The sequence below is a fragment of the Haliotis rubra genome, unplaced genomic scaffold (genome assembly GCF_003918875.1).
Source record: "Haliotis rubra isolate DU_JTF1 unplaced genomic scaffold, ASM391887v1 Scf4, whole genome shotgun sequence".
Lineage (NCBI taxonomy): Eukaryota > Metazoa > Mollusca > Gastropoda > Lepetellida > Haliotidae > Haliotis > Haliotis rubra.
This window is the reverse complement of record NW_025767079.1, coordinates 5,089,319-5,109,390: the sequence shown is the minus strand read 5'-3', so window position 1 is coordinate 5,109,390 and position 20,072 is coordinate 5,089,319. Positions and strand designations below refer to the sequence as shown.

Genomic DNA, 20,072 nt, shown 5'->3' with positions numbered 1-20,072 from the left:
CGCTGTCTTCATTAGCAGACGACATGGCGGATGGGGACGATGTTGATGACACATTGTCATCAAAACAGAAAGTTCTAACGGATGAAAGAGATGTCCAAAGAAATCATGAACCACCACCTGCCCGTTTGTATACCTCCAATGCGGTTTTACTATACCATAGAAAAGCATGATGTGTTATAAGGCATTTCGTTCGGGATTTTCAGACAACAGTGGAGTTTTGGGGGGAATGCAATCTGCAACTTACAAGTCACTTGTTGCTTGAGTGGAACTTCACAAACTTAGTGAAATTAGTGACCTGTCTAAGTTTGACTTTTGCAACAGAGACCATGTGCAGATGTCTATGCTAGCCGTTTCTATTGCCTGATGATTGTTTTAAGCCAACCACAGCTGATATTTCCCTTATATTGACTGTCCTGTTAGGATAAATTTTATTAATCAAAATTAAGAATTCACTGGATTTATGGCATATCCTCTCACTTTGATACATTTTTCTAAACATTATCATTGCATTGTCATGTTTGTTTTCAAACTCACTCAATTGTTTTTAAGGTAACTAGATTTTTTTTAGCGTCAATTACTGTAGTATTACGTAAATCAAATCTGACATAACGGATACATATGAGGGCAAATTACACACTTGACATTTGACATATCCATTTATTTTGGGTGTAATACATTGTTTTATTTTCATTTGAATAAATTTCTACCTCACAGTTTGTGTCATTTTAGAATACTGTACTACAGCCAATAGGTCTGGTAGTTTAGATCCTGAGAGACCAAATTAATGTCATTATGAATGGTAGACATTCTTTAGACAGACAGACTGTCTCTGTAATGACATCTTGAAGTCTGCAGAAATCAGTAAAACTCAGTAAAATATCAGTAAAAACTTTGAAAAGCATACTGTCGATTAACATTTGAAATCAGTCTCACGAAATTCTCTTTCAAATATTAGCCTATCAGGGTTGTGACAGGTACCTGGATATGCAAAGGACTAGCTGGAACTTTGGTTGGCCTTATGATATTTTGTTTACAGAGGCCCAGATAAGCTGCGTATCCGGGTAAAATACGCATAGAAAATTTCCAGTTATGCATTGAAAAATAATTGTTGCGTACCAATTATGCATTTAAACTGTTAGATACGCAAAGAGTTTAAAACAAATGCGTACAGAATATACTTATAAAAATCGATTGCTATCAAGTTGTACTGTTAGTATAGAACAAGTGTTGTACTGTCAGTATAGGATGACTGATTTTTTATGAAATCATTTCCATTATATTTAAGTTGGTTTTTTTTAGGTATGACATAAGGCAGAACATACCTGCTTAGTAAACTTACTCAATGACACAATACTTAGGTGTGTAAAATGACTGAAATATGCAAATATTTGAAAGCAGTGGGTAACGGAAAATGAAATACCCACTCACCATTCATAATAGCCACTCCAAAAAAAAATACAGTGGGTACAGTACCCACATTAGCTAAATCTTATCTGGAGCTCTGGTTTAGTAACTATTAAACTCCATTGTTACACTGCAACTTTCTTACTATGCAGACCTTTTGTCTGACTTGTGTATGTAGTAAAGATAAAGCTTCAGTTAACTGTAGCCAGAGACCATATAATAGATATTATATGGTCTCTGCTGTAGCATATGCATAATCAGCTTGTGTACTCAAATAGTTTTTACCAGAGCTCTAATAAAAACAATTCCTAGTGGGAGCTTTTGTACCAACTCAAGACCTGCAGCAGGTGCTGGATAATGTGTCTGGTAATAGGGGGATGGGTACCCAGGTAATTAATTTGTACTCCCATGCTGTTGTCGGTCATTCACTAATTCAAAATAGTTTTCTTCCAAAGTCAGCAGAAAAAGAGTGTTTTTTGGCGTTATTGCTTTCATTTATGAGACAATGAGGATCCTTGTATGAGTAACAAATTAAGCTCGGGTTTTTTTTCAGATTCCCTTAAACCCAGCAAACCTATCCACAAACTCTTGTCTGATGTTGGACAGTACTCTTATGCAGCATTGTGTGCCGTTTCACTTCGTCTTTTGTTTGGAGACAGTTGGCACAGGTAATAGATCACTTCTTTTACATTCAGTGCAGTTGTTTTGACATATTTTCACTCTTCACATTTAACTTTTCAACATTTCAATTCTATCATTCTCCCTTGACATGTGAGAATCCAGCATTCAAACTAGCAGAAATAATTTATGTTGCATCATGAATTCGTAGACACAAAACAAAACTGAAAGAATATATTTGCTTGAAAGGACTTTTCTCTCAAACTCAAATGGAGATCAATTACAAATGCTGAGATTTACTTTATGAATCTTCAGTCACTCATCACTTTCATTATCACAAAAGACTTTAGCTACATTTTATCTAAGTAGAATGAAGATAGCCTGACATTGTTCAACTCAGAGGTTTCATTCTCCAATCAAATCCCAGACTTTTGAAATTTGAAACTTCAGCAGTTTTAAAAACAAGGGCTGAGCTTATATTTCTTAGGTCTTCTCATACAGTATCAGGGTAATGACAAGATCTGTTATACATACTTTGCACACTGGTCATGCCATATACATGAAGATTTAAATGAAACTTTCAGAATGGAATTGTTGTATGGAATCAGTTTTAAACTTCTAAATTAGTAATACATCAGGTTTATGTACCTATCCCCTCCTTATGAAGGGGGGGCGGTGGGGTAGCCTAGTGGTTAAAGTGTTGGCTCGTCACTCCGAAAACCCGGGTTCGAATCCCCACATGGGTACAATGTGTGAAGCCCATTTCTGGTGTCCCCCGCCGTGTTGTTGCTGGAATATTGCTAAAAGCGGCGTAAAACCAAACTCAGTCAGTCAGTCAGTCCTGATGAAGGGTGTCATATGAGATGGGAACAGAATGAAATTAAGGGAACATATTGGGATTTATTTTAAAATTTGATTTGTTGCAATATTGTTTTCAAATTTATGGTCCTTTTTTCCACCTGAAGTCTTGACTATTCCATGTCATAAGGAGGGTAACAGCTAGTGATAATGATCTTAATGTTCTTAGGGGGGTTATCGAAACAAGAAGTACAGCTAAGTCAGAGAACTGTCAGGTCATATGCATATCATGACTCATACAGTTTATACCAGGTCTTTAGCAGGATGAGAATATTATTTTGTGGTGTGTTAACATACATACATAGAACATACACATCCATATTGAAAATAATATTCCTCTGTTAACTTTGAAAATGTTGACGGCATGCCCAACATCTTGTTTCCACCCTAAACAAACTGGGTCGAAACTGGGCTTAATGAGTCTTTGCGTAGTCCAGTCAGTCCTTATTTTATGTTGTAAGCAGGATGAAATGTTCTTGGAGTATGTGCGGTGGTATTGGTACATTCAGTTTTAATGGATGATGTATATATACCTCATTTATTTATTTGTTATTTGTCTTTTTTATTTGTCAGAAAGAACCTTACAATCTGTACCATTATACGTCATTATGTTTTTGGGGATGTGAGCATTCTGTGTGATATTTCTAATGAAAAGCAAAATTTTCTAATCTATTGCTGTTTTTCTTTCTTTTCAGGAATTTCAAGAAAGACACTTTAAATGCTATTCTGAAACATTTGGATCAACCAAGTCAGGTAAATTCATCCCATCCATTGAGGCACCGTGAAATCTAGGTAGTCTACAGTTCATTACAGATTAGCAGTTTGTGTTCTAAGCAGATCATATGGAAAGATGTTGAAAGATTGTTCCTGTTGTTATGCTGCTTGTTGCTCGGAATGAAACAAGGATTGATTGCCTCGGAGTCAGTTTTGATTATATCTGAGTTGGGTATTCATGTTACACTACAGCAAGGTAGTACTATATCATTGCCATTAATCGGGAATACTAATACTCCAAGCAGCCACATCTACATACTCTTACACGCTTATTGCTATGTAACCAGTAATCTTGCTTTGGCTTTAAATCCTATTTCGGGTAAACACAGCATAAATTTAAACTCTCATATTCTCATACCCACTCACTCACAGTGTTTGAACCCCTTGATCCGGGTTAGAATTGGTCTTCCGCAACCCATGCTTGTCGTTAAAGGCGACTAACAAAATCGGATGGACAGGCGTGCTGACTTGGTTTCCACATGTCATCGTATCCTAATTGTGTAGATTGATGCTTATGCTGTTGATCACTGGATTGTCTAGTCCAGACAACAACCCAACCCAACCCAAAAATCTTTGATGAACTTCTGCCCTCCTCTTCTGTAGGTATGTGAATCCATCCAGGCACTTCTGGCAGGTCAGGGAGTAGAGGAGACAAATCCATATGTGGACCTGCTTTTTGAAGAAGAAGTGCTCAAGAACAATGGTGACCCTATTGTCACCGACCTTGTTACTATGGCAATCACTAAAGGTACTTGTAGATGACATTATGTTTGTGTTGTCGCTTGTCATGTTGTAATTGATCTTGTTCATGCTTTGAATTACCAGACTGAAAGTTTGATGGCTGTCACAAGATTGGATATTTGTCACAGAAATATATTGTGCCCCCAGAAAATCTTTCTCATTTGTAACTGGTAATGATAAATGTGTTTCATTTGCATCTTGTGAGGTTAACAAGATTTTATGAGCTGTATGTTGTTTACTGTCGTTGCTTGGTTGGTTTGCTGTTTAATGCAGCACTCAGCAATATTCCAGCTATATGGTGGCAGTCAGTAAAAATTGAGTCTGGACCAGATAATCCAGTGATCAACATCATGAGCTTTGGATTGTCTGGTCCAGACGCAATCACAGACTGCTGCCATATAGCTGGAATATTGCTGAGTGCGGCGTTAAAGTACAAACCAACCAACTAACGACAGTAAACAACATTCTGTTTACTGTCAATGACTTTGGTCTCATGGTGTACAAGCCAAATCAGTTCATGAAATCCTGCCCACCTGACTTATATGGTCATATACATGTACGGTAACCTCTGGGTATAACAAAGTCAAGGGAGCACTGATTTTGGTTCATTATAACTGAAGTTCATTGAATGCATTTCAATTCCAATGTGCAGCATATGTCTGTGACCATGTAGTTCTTGTTCATTTTACGTGACATGTTAGTAGGTACAAAAATTGAACCAAATTATTCAAATCCAGAACAAATTTTAATCTTTTACAGTATTGTAGGGTCACTAAATCACTGGTGTGGAACTTCTGATCTCAGTCTTCAGTGGCGGCAAAAATATTGAATGTTTGAAGTTAAACAGGGTTTGGGGTCCGTTAAAAGGGTGCAGACAGGGCTTCAATTTTTCTGTTTGCATTGAAAAGGCATTAAATCTGCATTTGCCTTAAATTTGTACAAAACTGTATTGAAGTGTGGTGGTGTGTGTTTCAGGTTGCTATGATTCCCGTGTTCGGGTGTTTGTGAAGCATGCTGCCTGGCAGCTCCGCGTCAGCTGGGACGTCCTGGAGGACATTGAGTGTCAGCTGGCCGAGACGCTCGGGAGCAACCAATATGTGATGACAGAGTGCGTACCAGCTGTTTGTTTCATGATAGACATACAATTAATGTCCGTCATCAAATTAGTTTAATTTACTGTGAATATCTTCAGAATTGTTGATGAGGCATTAAACAATATTCATGCAAAGCTTAGCTTGATAATGAGCTTTGTTGAGTTTCTGTATTTGTTTGTTGTTTAATTCTGCATTCAGCAATATTGCAGCAGTATGGCAATGGTCTGTAAAAAAATCAAATCAGGACTAGACGTCTCGTGACTGACATCATGAGCATTGATCACTCAACTGGAATACTATGACATAAATCATCCAAGTACGTGAGCCTGGCCATCCAATCCTGTTTAGAGATCAATTCTAACCCCGATATTCCTGGTTTTTCACTCATTCAGGTTGTTACTTTATTCAAAGGTCTGCATCCAGTATGCACAAATATATTGAATGAACGCTGGAAAAATATATACAGTGTCCCCTTTTTGAGTGAGTGAGTGAGTTTAGTGTTACGCCACACTCAGCAATATTCCAGCTACAATGTATATGGCAGCAGTCTGTAAATAATCGAGTCTGGACCAGACAATCCAGTGATCAACAGCATGAGCATCGATCCACGCAATTGGGAACCGATGACATGTGTCAACCAAGTCAGAGAGCCTGATCCCGTTAGTCGCCTTTTACGACAAGCACGGGTTACTGAAGATCAACATTCTAACCCAGACCTTCAAGGGGGGGGGGGTCCCCTTAGACACATGGTAATGTTCATTGTACAAAATTCTTGACAGGAACTAAAAAGTTCTTCTAACTGAAGTGATCATTAAATCTTACAGTACAGTTTGTTACACCGGTTACACTTGTTTAATTTCCATGTCTGTATGGATTTTTATATTATTTTGTTCATTATTTTACAGTGAAGAGATCAAAGAAAAGAAGCGAGTAGCGACAAAAAGTAAAGTTAAAAGGATAGCCCTCATCAGTCTTGCAACAATAGGAGGAGGAACGATCATAGGTATGTTCGCACATGATAAGTTATAGAAACTCTCAGAATGTGGTTGAAAAATTGTTTAAACAGTTAACGTTTTCAGCTTATGATGTTATTGGAAGCAATCACGTGATATGATTACTACATTTTTCATAGTTTCTTTTCCTTTAAATGCTGTACAGGTGATTGAAGCTAACTAGGCATTCACCATTACTCATACAAAGAATACAAAAGTTGCATTGCACAATTTTTAAAACAAAAATATTTGGAATTAATTGAAGATTACCTATTGGGGTCCATCACCAGCCCAATTAGACGTCAGTCAGGTGCCAAACCTACTGTGTTTTTAAATTTGAAGTGGTTCCACTGTTGAGCATTCTCAATAATCTCCTGGGTATACCTTCTGATAATTTCCAATAGTACCCTGGATGCATCTACAGCTACAGCTGATATTTATATTACCTCCCTTTGCTGGCTTTTTATCCAATCAGATGTCTACGCTAGGAAGTTGAGCATACTCATCACAAGGCTTCTATCATAACTCACTTCCGCTTCTTCTATCTAACCGATTAAACTTGGCAACACAATTGTTGCAGAGGTACCCTGAAAGAGGTAGAAGGAGTTCTTGCATATATTTTTTAAGGTTTCAGACCTGTCAATTTGTCTGTATGATGTTTTCCCTAAATCTGAGTCACACAGCAAGCAGTCCTTCGTGGCTGTGGGCCACCATCTTTGTTGACACTAACAAGCTTGGTTGCAATGGTTTATTTGATTGGCTACTCTGAGAAGGTGGAGCCAGCAAAGGGAGGTAATACAATTATCGGGCCAAGCCGTAGATGCATCCTGGGTACTAGTGGAGGTTTATCGGAACGTATACCCTGGAGATTATCGAGGATGACTGTAGAGAAGATAGCTCTTATTTTAATTTGGAACCCAGTACTTTAGCTTCAAATGTATAGATAAGAAAACAAATCCAAATCAAGTATCTTCAATGTCATGTGAAATACAGTTTAAATCTTCAGAAACCAGATATTTGAGTCTTGGTCTTCAATATCTGAGATGCTGATCATATTCGTTGAAGTGGGACAATGAAGAATTAGGACAATTTTTATGAATATACAACTTCTTTATTCAATATATGCCACGTTTCCGAAATAGATTCTATATGTTATATGAGATGCTGATCATATTTGTTGAAGCGGTACAATAAGTCATAAGGACAATTTTTATAGATATACAACTTCTTTATTCTGTATATGTGACGTTTCGAGATAGATTCTTTTGTTGTTGTCAAGCAAGTAACGACATTAGGATCTATGTCGAAACGTCGCATATATACACCAATATAGAAGTTATATATCCATAAACATTGTCCTCAATCTTTATTTCCTAACTTCAAGAATGCCAATCAAAGAAGTAGTGGGACAATGTCAACAAAATTAAACTGTAATATCATAGTGGTGACAGGTCAAATTGTTCCATATGTAATAAAGATCCAACATACTATGTGATATTCACAGGTCTGACTGGAGGTCTGGCGGCTCCCTTGGTGGCTGCAGGTGCTGGAGCCCTGATTGGTGGAGCTGGTGCAGCAGCTCTGGGGACTACAGCAGGCGTAGCCATCATTGGTTCCCTGTTTGGTGTAGCAGGGGCTGGACTTACAGGTAACACTGACATAGATGCTGTATTGTACATTTTGTACATCATGTCAACAACCCGTGAAGATCCGGTTAGAATTGGTCTTCAGCAACCCATGCTTGTCGTAGGAGGCGACTGACTGGATCAGGTGGTCAGGTTCGCTGACTTGGTTGACACATGTCATCGTATCCCAATTGCATAGATCGATGCTCATGCTGTTGATCACTGGATTGTCTGTTCCAGACACGATTATTCACAGACCACTGCCATATGGCTGGAAAATTAAACGCTTAGTGCAGCGTTAAGCAACAACCAAGCCAAACAAAACCAATCATGTCAACAATACTGTGTCACTGCAATTTGAGCTGTGCACATATGTGGTTGTTGATTCTGTGAGAATTTTGTTACGTCATATAAGCTCTGTGATTATCAGTCTTATCACCCTTAACTTGCTTTCACAGGAGATTATGCATGGAGATATCTCAACAATGAAATTGCATCACAATGACTTCCAGATCATTGTGATGTCATCAGTTACCATTACCAATCTCTCTGCCACTAAAGCTGGTTAATTCAGGAGACATACTTCTCAGACTCAAGACACTAGTTATTTCTGTTAACTCTGTTGGTTGGTTGAATGATTTTGGATAATCTTTGTGTCTTTTAAGCAGATAAGTTACCATTTGTTAAAAATATGTTTAATTTTGTGGAATCCTGTTTCAATAATTTGATATCAATAGACTCTATGGTAAGCTGCTAAATTTCTGTAGAAGGTCCATATATGAAAATATTTCTCCATTGAAATTTTTTAAATCGGACCATTAAGGGCATGGGAGTCCCGGTCATCTAGGGGCGGTGGGGTAGCCTTGCAGTTAAAGTATTTGCTCGACATGCCGAAGACCCAGGTTCGATTGCCCACATGGGTACAATGTGTGAAGCCCATTTCTGGTGTCCCCCGCCGTGATATTGCTGTAATATTGCTAAAAGCGGAGTAAAACTATACTCACTCACTCACTCTTGATCATCTAAGTTGCCTTATTCCTAGTGCAGAGTTGCATCCCTTGGACATGCCTGAAACATGGTATTATGGGTTAGACTCCCCATTCATCCTTATTCTGTTTCAAGGTTTATCAGAATCTGCATCATTTGCATTATCTGAATTATTATTCATTCTAAAAAAATACACTGTTTCCTGGTTAAGTGCAAGTAAACATTCACTCGGATCACTTATTTTTAAGACCAGGTAGTTGCCAGTAAACCTTATTTATTCTGTGCAAGTTAATGAAATGACAAAAATATGTGGAAATATGTAAGAGATGTAAATATTGACATTTTTCAGTAATTTTTATCCATGAAACTTTTTAAATTTTCCATCTTCTCTTCGATAATATAACATTGAATCTAAACCATGCCCCTTCAACAATATAAAGTTTGTTTTTTTTTATTATCACTAATATCTTGAATTTCCAGATTAACATAGACCTGATCTTGCACAGTTATCTGTCTTTATTCTTCTGGGACCAGTTTTTGTCTGTGTTGCATTGTTCTTGCTTTGTATTACCAGGGCTGATTTTTAATTAATCCATTTCAGGCTACAAGATGAAGAGAAGAGTTGGTGCAATCGAAGAGTTTGAGTTTGAACCGTTGATTCCTGGAGGACCGCTACACATGGAACCGGTCATTAAACAGCTGCACATCACAGTGGCAGTGACCGGCTGGCTCTCAAGCACCATGCAAGGTGATTACGCTTATCCTAAACTACAGAGCACATGTAGTGTGCAACACTGACAAAGGCTTAGTCAGTATTGTTTTCAGCTACATTCTTCATTATCAGGGGCGGTGGGGTAGCCTAGTGGTTAAAGCGTTGGCTTGACATGCCGAAGACCCGGGTTCGAATCCCCACATGGGTACAATGTGTGAAGCCCATTTCTGGTGTCCTCCGCCGTGATGTTGCTGGAATATTTCTAAAAGCGGCGTAAAACCAAACTCAGTCAGTCAGTCAGTCTTCATTATCAAGTGTGTCATGCATATACCATACTGACATTCTGTGATATCTCTTGATAGCTCACTGCCATAGTTTGATTTGATAAGAAGTGTCAGTGATTTTTATTGATGTTCTAAGAGACTAAAATTCCTATTATGTGAAAGTCAGCATTAGATGGAACTCTTCAAGTTAACTCACTGTGTAAGATTAATAGACACACTAACCTATAGTCTTCCCTCAAACTAACTCGTGAATATCCGGGTAAGAATTGGTCTTCAGCAACCCATGCTGGTCATAAGAGGCAACTAACGAGATTGGGTGTTGGACTCGCTGACTTGGTTGACACATGTAATCGTATCTGTATTGCGTAGATCGATGCTCATGCTATGAATACACAATGCCATTTAGAAAGTGGTGAAACTTAACATATCATATATTTGGGATTACACTTTCTTAGTAAAGTACAGATTCTAGTAGTCCTCATGCTGTTGATCACTAGATTGTCTGGTCCAGACTCGATTATTTACAGACCACCGCCATATAGCTGGAATATTGCTGAGTGCGGCGTTAAACAGCAAATCAACCAACCAATCCCTCAAACTAAGAGCTCAATAACAGTGCATGTAATAATACATCTTATGACATCATTTAGGAATTACTAAAATTCATCCATATTCCTGGAATTGAGTCTAATTGCTGTATGATGATATGTTTTTTTAGATTTCCGGAAGCCATGGACATCCCTAGCAGAATCCCGAGAGCAGTATTGTTTGAAATGGGAATCAAAGTACCTGATTGAGCTTGGAAAGGCTTTTGATTATATCTTAAGTGGTGCTGTAACCATGGCAACTCAGGAAGCACTGAAATATACTATACTCTCAGGTACTGTCACGCATCAAGTTTTTTAAACAACCAATTAGCTTGACTAAGCTACTCTGAAATGGGCAGAGTTGGTCCCTTGGACTCAGTGCTTGTCTAAAGAGATGACTGTGTGTTAATATGCAGCTGATAATATTTGACCCAGGTCCGATTCCATGTATGATCTGTGATCATAGTAATGTGACCTTTGTAACTTTTTGTCAAAGTATTTGAGTTACAATGTCCTCAGTGCTGAGATTGATTTGTGACACTGATCCCTTTGTACCCTGATGGCGTTAATCGGTGGTATCACTGGTTTTCAATTATTTAGGGGTCTCACTGATCTGTCCTACTTATTGCTGACTGTGACAAAACAACTCACATACTCCCCAGTAACTAGAGCTCAAGATTTTGATAGAAAATTTGAAATCAGTCTTCACACCACCTTAAAACGGACTCTCTTGAAAATTGATAATGTCTTGAATTTTCGTAATTAATTTTCATATCAATCTAATTTACAAAAATTCCTTGAATTTTCGTAATTAATTTTCATATCAATCTAATTTACAAAATTCCTGATGAAATCCGTTTAAATATTTAAAAAACAAAAGAATTAGTGTGTGATTTATTAGATTCAGTAACCTCTAATTGGCTGCTTCTGGCATGTCAATTTCAAATTTGGTAACAAAAATAAAGGAAACATTGCTTTGATTTGCCTGGGCCTGAAGTTTCTTATGGTCCTTTGACAAAAAGGAATGTTGTCATCTGACATTTATTTTGAACCATGGAATTTTGCTTAACGATTGCAAATGTGACAAACCTTTGGAAATACATAAGGGTGCTCTTATGACTCTTATGACTTGGTTGTAAAACACTGAATAGGAGACAATAGCACAATTAGAAATCACTATTGTTGCTTCAAAGGAAGGAGAGCTTTCACAATTGTCCTGTCCCAGATGTCCTGGTCTGCAGACAGTATAAAACTTCATCAAATACTGATGGATGTATTATGGCAGACCCATGAAAGATAACGTGCCAATATAATAGCTCAGTATAAAGTCAGATGATCAGGCAATAACAGACTGGAGTTTGTTTGTCATGATTTACGCCCCAAAACATGTAAGCAGATATCAGCCCTGTTTCTCAGGACTTACCAGTCTCTAAAAAACCTCATCCCTAAATGTGGCGTCACTTTGAAGGACTGTAAAAAACACAGTTTCTTATAAGTTATTGTGTTTGCACCACATTTTGTTGCATATGCCATGCCATTCAAAGTATGTAAAAATAATAGGTAACCTACTGTGGTTATGATTAAAATAAATGTTACTTGTCTTGATATACTGATAGTACAAGTAGGGGTTCAAGATAGTTATGTGACAAGTCCCAAAGATTCTTTTCGAAATTTGTTATGATAAGAATGGGCTTTTGTAAACTGAAAATGTCAAAGAAAACCCTCTTTCTCCATGAAAATCCGGGTTAGAATTGTTCTTCAGCAACCCAGACTTGTCGTAAGAGGTGACTAACGGGATCAGGTGGTCAGGCTCGCTGACTTGGTTGACACATGTCATCGTATCCCAATTGCATAGATTTATGTTCATGCTGTTAATCACTGGATTGTCTGGTCCAGACTCGATTATTTACAGGCCACTGCCATATAGCTGGAATATTGGTGTGTGTGGTGTTAAACAACCACCCAACCAATCATTCTCGTGTTATAAGGAACAGGATATTGTTTTTAGTGGCATGAATTCAACATGCAAAAGCATTTTCCCTGTCCAGGTCTGTTGGCTGCTATAGCCTGGCCTGCTGCCCTGTTGTCTGCAGCCAGCGTGATTGACAACCCCTGGAGTGTGGCTGTACAGAGAGCCAACTCAACTGGGAAACAGCTAGCGGAAGTACTCCTAGCCAGGGAGCAGGTAACGGACTCTAAGCGTTTGAAATTTGTTTTTCATCACTTGATTGACAACGACATTAGAATCTATGTCGAAACGTCACCTTTCACAGAATAAAGAAGTTGTATGTCCATAAAATTATCATCTTTCGTCATTCTACACCTTACCAGAGAGGAGGTTATGGACTCTAAGCGTTAGAAATTCATCTTTCAGTAATCCTAAAAGTTTATACTTGTACCAGTTTTTACAAGTTTTATTCATTTCCCATTTGTTGCAAAATTAAGGCTTTGAACTGTTCAGAATTATTGCCCTCAAAAGCTACAAGTCAATGAGGACCATCATCATCTAATTATTATTTTTCCTCAGCATGTTATTATTATTTTATTAGCCTGTAACTAGCAGGCAAGCATAAAAGGCTTGACACAGTCAACATTTGAATAAATACATAAACAATTTTATGTGCATTCTCATCACAAGTTAAAAAGTGTGATGAAACTAATGCAAGAGGCCCTAAAGTTGAAATGAAATGACACTATTCGGCACAATACAACACAAAAACTGTAGGTCTAGAATTCATGATATACTATGAAGTTATAGCAGTTAGATTTAATAGTATTGTTTGATCACTAATTTTCTGGCATTCTTCAATTTTACCAGTTATTTCCTGTGAAACCATTGGCATGAAATTCCAAATTAGGCACAATCAATTACATTTTTGAAGTTTCTAAATGTTGTTATAATCTTTTGATTGCAATGAGCAGTGTTTTGTGGAGTCTGTTACTTTACAATTTCATTTGGTGACAGTCACTTACCGTTTCATCTTTCCCACATGGGTAAAATGTATGAAGCCCATTTCTGGTGTTTTCCGCCGTGATATTGCTGTAATATTGCTATAAGCGTTGTAAAACTAAACTCACTCACTCAATGTTGTTTCTGGACATTTTCACCATGTGGTGTTCTGTTTGATTATATAGAGATAGGAATTTTTTACTTTGCCAACCACATAGACACTCCTATACACTATTGGTGATGGTTAGTTATTTCCTTTTCACATTTTGTTCCCAGGGGAAGAGGCCAGTGACTCTTATAGGTTTCAGTCTGGGAGCCAGGGTCATCTTTACATGCTTGGAAGAACTATGCAAGAGAAAAGGTGATGTTGTTTTCCAGTGTAATGAATAAACCTTCAGAGCTATTATTGTTTTGTTCCATTGTTTGCATGGACAGCTCCCAAATAGCTGTGGAGCCTATGTTAGGACTGCCTCTTCCATAACACTCTAAAGTTTACTGGTGATATTGCCAATATAAGTTGTTTACTGGTCACGAGGGAGACATGAGTTGTTGACGCTATGTTTATTTCTGTTCCCTGAGTCCGAAGGGCAAGGGGAACATAAACAAACATAGAGGGTACATCAACCCATGGGATCCAAGGGACCAGTGAACAACGTATTTATCTTAACGAACACCTCAATGTTAATTATGAACTGTTTGATGCATGGGTATCGGATCATAGTATGGAGTCAACATCGCTAGATTAAAAAGAAACCCAAAGAGTTATCCCCCTTCCACTGATTTGCATTCTCAAAAGATTGGTAATTTCCATACACCATGCGTGACTCAATTATTAAAGATAAAGAATTACTAACACGAAGTACCAAATGAATTCCCCAAAGTTCGGCATTCCCAGCGGGTAACATAGAAAATTTGGAAACAACATTTATGTGTGAGGTAAGATAAATGTCATTGAAGTACAGTGCAATATGATTGGACATCTGTTCATGTCATTTAAACAGCCTGAAAACGAAGTTAAGGTCACCTGGTGGTGCATAGGTCTAGGGTATATATGATAACAACCTGGAGATATGATAATTATTAAGTGTAAATATTCAACCTTGATGTATATGTATCTCTGCAATAAAACTCCAGAAAACTTTGGACCAGGGTTACAAAGAGGTTTTTTAACATCCAGTTTCTGGAAAATGTAGACAAAAGTAATGGATTGATTATGAAGTTCTCCCATCTGATTCCCGGTATGACTTAATGTTTTCATAACGAGCTACTGTTTTGACAACATGTTGTTTGGCTTGCAGGGTCTGAAGGTATTGTGGAGGATGTGATTCTACTGGGGGCCCCTGTGTCAGGAGACCCCAAATACTGGGAACCTCTGGAGCGTGTCCTAGCAGGCAAGATCATCAACGGATATTGCAGGTAGAACCTTCTGTCATTGCCTTCTTTCCTTCAAAAATTATCAACGTTTAGACCAAATAGTCAATAGTAATGCAATTGCACAGGTGATTCTTCTGTCAGTGTTTTTGCATTGTGCTGATGCCTTTGTTGTGGGTTAAAATCCTGTACATGCTTGGATATTGTTTCTAGATTTGCAACATCGTACCAGTTCTCTTATATTTTACCAAAACTGTAAAGTCAAATGAGTGAGTGTGAGTGAGTGAGTGTGAGTGAGTGAGTGAATTGGGTTTCTGCCACTTTTAGCAATATTCTAGCAATGTCGCAGCGGGGGGAACTAGAAATGACAATGTACCCACATGGAATTTAACCAGGCATTTGGCGTGACAACTGACACTGGGCTACCCCACCTCCCCTGTGAAGTTAAAGACACCATCACTTCAGGCTTTCATTCAAAGTCTCTGTCATTAACCTAACTCATTTTAACATTTCTTCCACTGCAAACAGGGGCGGCGGGGTAGCCTAGTGGTTAAAGAGTTAGCTCATCACGCCGAAGACCCGGGTTCGATTCCCCACATAGGCACAATGTGTGAAGCCCATATCTGGTGTCTACCGCCGTGATATTGCTGGAATATTGCTAAAAGCGGCATAAAACTAAACTCAGTCAGTCAGTCAGTCCACTGCAAACAGTTTCTGTGAGATCATCACCAATAAGAACTCATCATTTTCACCAGTTCTTATGGAATATGTTGAGAAAGTCCTTCTAAAACTAATTAATTTCAACTTTACTGATGCATTCGTTTACTATGATTTTACTATGTAGATTCAAGTCAGGGCAGCTTGTGCTTGTAATATGTGAAGCCTGCGACAGGGAATGTATTTTAATATCTGTTGACAAACTGAATCTGTCTCCACCAGCACTTCAAAGAACATCCAACACTTTACTGTGAATGATGCGCTATAGAAATTCATGAATTATTATTACTACAGGATGCCTTTTGACTGGGAAATTGAACAATGACGTGCTGGCTTTTCATTTGGACTTTCAGAACTAAAACCATTTTTATTGTAATAAATGTGAGAATTCTGTATGTTATGATATATTGTTAACAGCAGTGCTATTTACGATGTATGATGCTTGTTGCCAACAGAGGAGACTGGCTGTTGAAGTTCCTGTACCGAACTGCCTCAGTTCAGATAAAGATAGCAGGGCTTGGACCAGTCAAGTGGAATAACCGCAGGATGCACAACATTGACCTCAGTGATGTGGTATGTATCAGTCATCACCTTGCTTGACCTCATCCATGATAAGGGTTGGTGGGGTAGCCTAGTGGTTAAGGCGTTTGCTCTTCATGCCGAAGACCCGGATTCGATTCCCCACAATGGCATAATGTGTGAAGCCCATTTCTGTGACCCCCTAAACTCACTCATTCATAATACATAAAGCAACTGCTGGAGGAAAATGGTGTAAGTCAGTTTCATTATTTCATGACTTTTTATTAGACTTTTTTCTTTATACCAATTTTGAAAATAAATCTCATAAGTTTCTCCAAAATGGTAACCTAACATCCCATGCTAGCATCCCTTTTAGGGCTTTTCTCTCATACAGAGCTGACAGGCTGTGATGTATTTAGAAAACTGTTTTGTATCAAGCCAAACCACTTGGTCCATTCCACAAAGTTATCATAACTCCCTTACTTCAACATAGACTTCCAAATGTCATTGTGCTATGATGGCTTTGTGTACACTGGGACCAGCCTTACCATGAAGATTATGTGCCAGTCTCTGCTAAGCCAGAAATGACTTAGTCATTAGTCAATGACCAGAAATATATTAGTCAGAGTTTTACACAGACTTTTAAAAATGGGAGTCATGGTGACTCACAATATTTATTTTTGGGAGACATATTCAATATTTGGGAGTCATGGAAATTTGAATATTTCTTTGTGTTAATCACTCACAGTATGTAACTGTATATGTCACACCACCAAATGAAACTACAGCATTGTTCAATTCACACAGCCAGGATTACTGTCTCCTCTGAGTTCTCTGGAACAATCTGACAGCTCTGTAAAAGTCAAACTATCATCGAACAATATCATTTTTTGCTTATCAAATCGATTTTATTGAACTGAATTGTGAGGGCCACCCACAAAACTTGCGCCAAGCTTGACTCGTAGGATAATATTTTGAGAGGCATTTACAAAATTGTTGCGTCAAATACACAGGAATTACGTGTCATGTAAAACCCTGTTTTAGTTTTGTTGTTCTGGTTAGTAGTTGGTTAATCATGAGCTATGTTATATCTCTAATTGTGATGTACTGAGTGAGTGAGCGAGTGAGTAGTTTATGCAGCTTTTAGCAATATTCCGGCAATATTATGGTGAGGGGCACCAGAAATGGGATTCACACATTGTACCCATGTGGGGAATCGAACCCAGGTCTTCGGCTTGACTTACAAACGCTTTCACCACTAGGCTACCCCATCTCCCTGTGAGATACTGAACTGACTGCACATATCCTTGATAATGTTCCTGCTTGTTATCTCCTTGAAGGTAAATGGGCACAGTGACTACATGAAGCAGCTCGATATCATCATGAAAGTTGTGGGTGTCCGCACCAAGGATGAGCTGAAGAAATCAAGTACTACAAGCAGCTTCAGCAGCAACCTGTCTCCTGGCGACACACCAGCCTCGGACCAGCCCTCACAGTCAACATCGTTGTCAACGTCTCCATCACTTTCAGCATCATCACCATTTTGTGCAGGGTCAGTTGAGATGCAGGAGATGACTAGTCAAGGTGTTCCAGGAGAGATGTTAGATGACAACACTTCAGAAAGTGAGACTATTGACAAACTGGGAAATTCAGGGAAAGCCTCTCAGCAGCCACATGACATTGCAGGAGAGGCAATACTACACAATAATGGGGAGGAATCCTCCTTCAACCAAAATCAACTTGACACACAGGGAAATGCAGGGACACCTTCACAATCATGGTACAGTGAGGTGCAAGAGGTGCTACATGATTGTGGGCACAGCCCTTCCACCGAAAATGAGTCCAGAAGTCCGCATTTTCCTGAAACCAAGGAAAGTATAACAGAAAATGAAGTGCCTAAAGCAGCCTCCTCCGATGATAAACCATCAGATGAGGAGGATGGTAATGGTGCAATGAAAGTTGGTGATGGTCAAAGGGAGATCTGCGAGTTGGAGGAGGGTTCGAGGATTGTTACAGACAGATACGAAACAGGGAGGAGTAAATTCAAGGAAAATGGTTTTGAGTCACAAGAAATTAAAGAACTTGAAACTGAAGAGATGGACACAGTGATGGCAGGTTTGGGAGATGTGCATTTTGTCCCTTCAGCTGACGTGTAGGATGGTGGGACAGAATTTGTAATCATGGCTGGACCCATATCTCGATGCAATTTTCACATGATGCCTGTGGTAGGAAATTTGAAAAAAAAATAGTCTCTTGGAAATTCCCTTGAAAGACATCCAGATTTTTTAAGTTACTATGTCATTTACATTAAAGTTTATAAATCACAGTATTGCTGATCAGAAGTTTGGATCATTTGCAAAAACAATTCTATTCACTCCAATAGTGATGATATTGGTTTGTTAGTGACAATTTAGGAATTTAAGGTACTCTCCATTTTGTCCATTTAGGCATTAGAAGTCAGGAGAAGAAAATGATGAGGCTCTATTTTTGAAACAGCTAATTATCTGTTGGATGGTTAGGGGAAATATGGGGTTTTCACTGTTTGTGTTATACATATCAGACTGAAGACAGATGTTGTTTAACATAGTCATAAGGCACAAAGACAGATACATGGGGTTCCATCATTGGTCAGTGGAGTCAAAAAGGCACTGGTTGAACCTCCCAGGCTTTGCAGTCATTACTCTGTATCCTGGGCTTTGTCATTACTCTGTATAGTCATGAAACATGCAGCTGAACATCTTGGAGTTCTCATCATTGTATAAAGTCTCCGGGAGACCAAGTGGCACAAGATATATTTCCTTGGGATACAAGATGCTGACCTAATGTATTGGAATATTCCTTGCAAAATACACAGAAATAAATGTCAAGGAGGGGAATGGGTGTAGATTTTGTGGTTGGGAGCTTGACAGCTTCAGCTGGAAATACTGTCCCGTGTTGCAGGCTATGAAATTAATCACAAGATGTTTTGGCCATATTTTGTTGCTTTGTTTATATATTATTTGCAAAACCATTGAAATGAAAAAAATGTAGAATTTTTAGTTTCAAATTGGTCTCTGAAAAGAACTGGAAACTGTCAGTGGGATTGGTTAAAAAGGTACAAACATCAAAAGGGAAAATGAAGAAATCTCAAAAGATTACTTTTATAACACATTTGTGAAATTTGGTCTGGAGATCAGTATTTGTTATAAAAAAATATTAATTGGAAAAAACCTGGGGGAAAGCCCTTAAAATTGGTGATTTCATTAAGATGTATATATTTTGATTAAAATCGATAATCCTTCACCACACTTCCTCCAATAATCGATAGTGGATTTGGTTTCCGATTCCCAACACTGATTCCATTCATTCCAAATCCATGAGTCTCATGTTGATATGTTATACTGCACATGACTATTGGAAGTTGGGCCCATGTCATTTGGTTATTTTAAGCTCTTGCTTATTGGTATATGACCATTCAGCTGGATGTCACAGATTTCAGTTCAATGTAAGGATGCCTACAGCTATGTCATTGCTCTGCCTTTTTGCTATTGAAAGTGCCTGAATTGCAGCCTTGAACTTAACACTTATGTTAAATCATTGAAGTCATGTTGAGTTTAAAATATATATATTTTTGTGCTGTTAAATTTAACACATTTTGGGACCAGTATAAATGTATTGAAATTTTTGTAATCTGTTATCTCAGACATGTTTTTTGTCTGTTACTGCAGTGCTCATGACACTGAGATCTCTATAGCAGCTCAAGGTGGATGAAATATACTAATGGAAACGAATAAGGGAACACATGACAGTACAAGTGTTCCTTTATTCTTTTCCAGGTTTCTTCACAAGGTATGTATTAC

General features: G+C 38.3%; 1 protein-coding gene across 1 annotated transcript; it reads left to right on the top strand.

The window, feature by feature from the left end:
* Positions 1–23: 23 nt before the first annotated feature.
* Positions 24–19,320, top strand: LOC124287132 (transmembrane and coiled-coil domain-containing protein 4-like). Its single transcript, XM_046723615.1, has 14 exons — positions 24–123; positions 1,958–2,072; positions 3,576–3,633; positions 4,258–4,402; positions 5,371–5,503; positions 6,395–6,492; positions 7,986–8,129; positions 9,695–9,841; positions 10,808–10,969; positions 12,725–12,861; positions 13,903–13,987; positions 14,925–15,042; positions 16,170–16,287; positions 17,574–19,320. The coding sequence occupies exons 1-14, from the start codon at positions 24–26 to the stop codon at positions 18,387–18,389; spliced, it is 2,376 nt and encodes a 791-aa protein (XP_046579571.1). The 3' UTR covers positions 18,390–19,320.
* The last annotated feature ends 752 nt before the right edge of the window (positions 19,321–20,072 follow it).

What these genes read in the sequence shown, in the direction of transcription:
- LOC124287132 (XM_046723615.1), top strand. Translation starts at nt 24, where the DNA reads ATGGCGGATGGGGACGATGTTGATGACACATTGTCATCAAAACAGAAA. An exon ending in ATTTGGATCAACCAAGTCAG is followed by an intron (nt 3,634 to 4,257) that starts GTAAATTCATCC and finishes CCTCTTCTGTAG; the next exon opens with GTATGTGAATCCATCCAGGC. An exon ending in AGGAGGAGGAACGATCATAG is followed by an intron (nt 6,493 to 7,985) that starts GTATGTTCGCAC and finishes TGATATTCACAG; the next exon opens with GTCTGACTGGAGGTCTGGCG.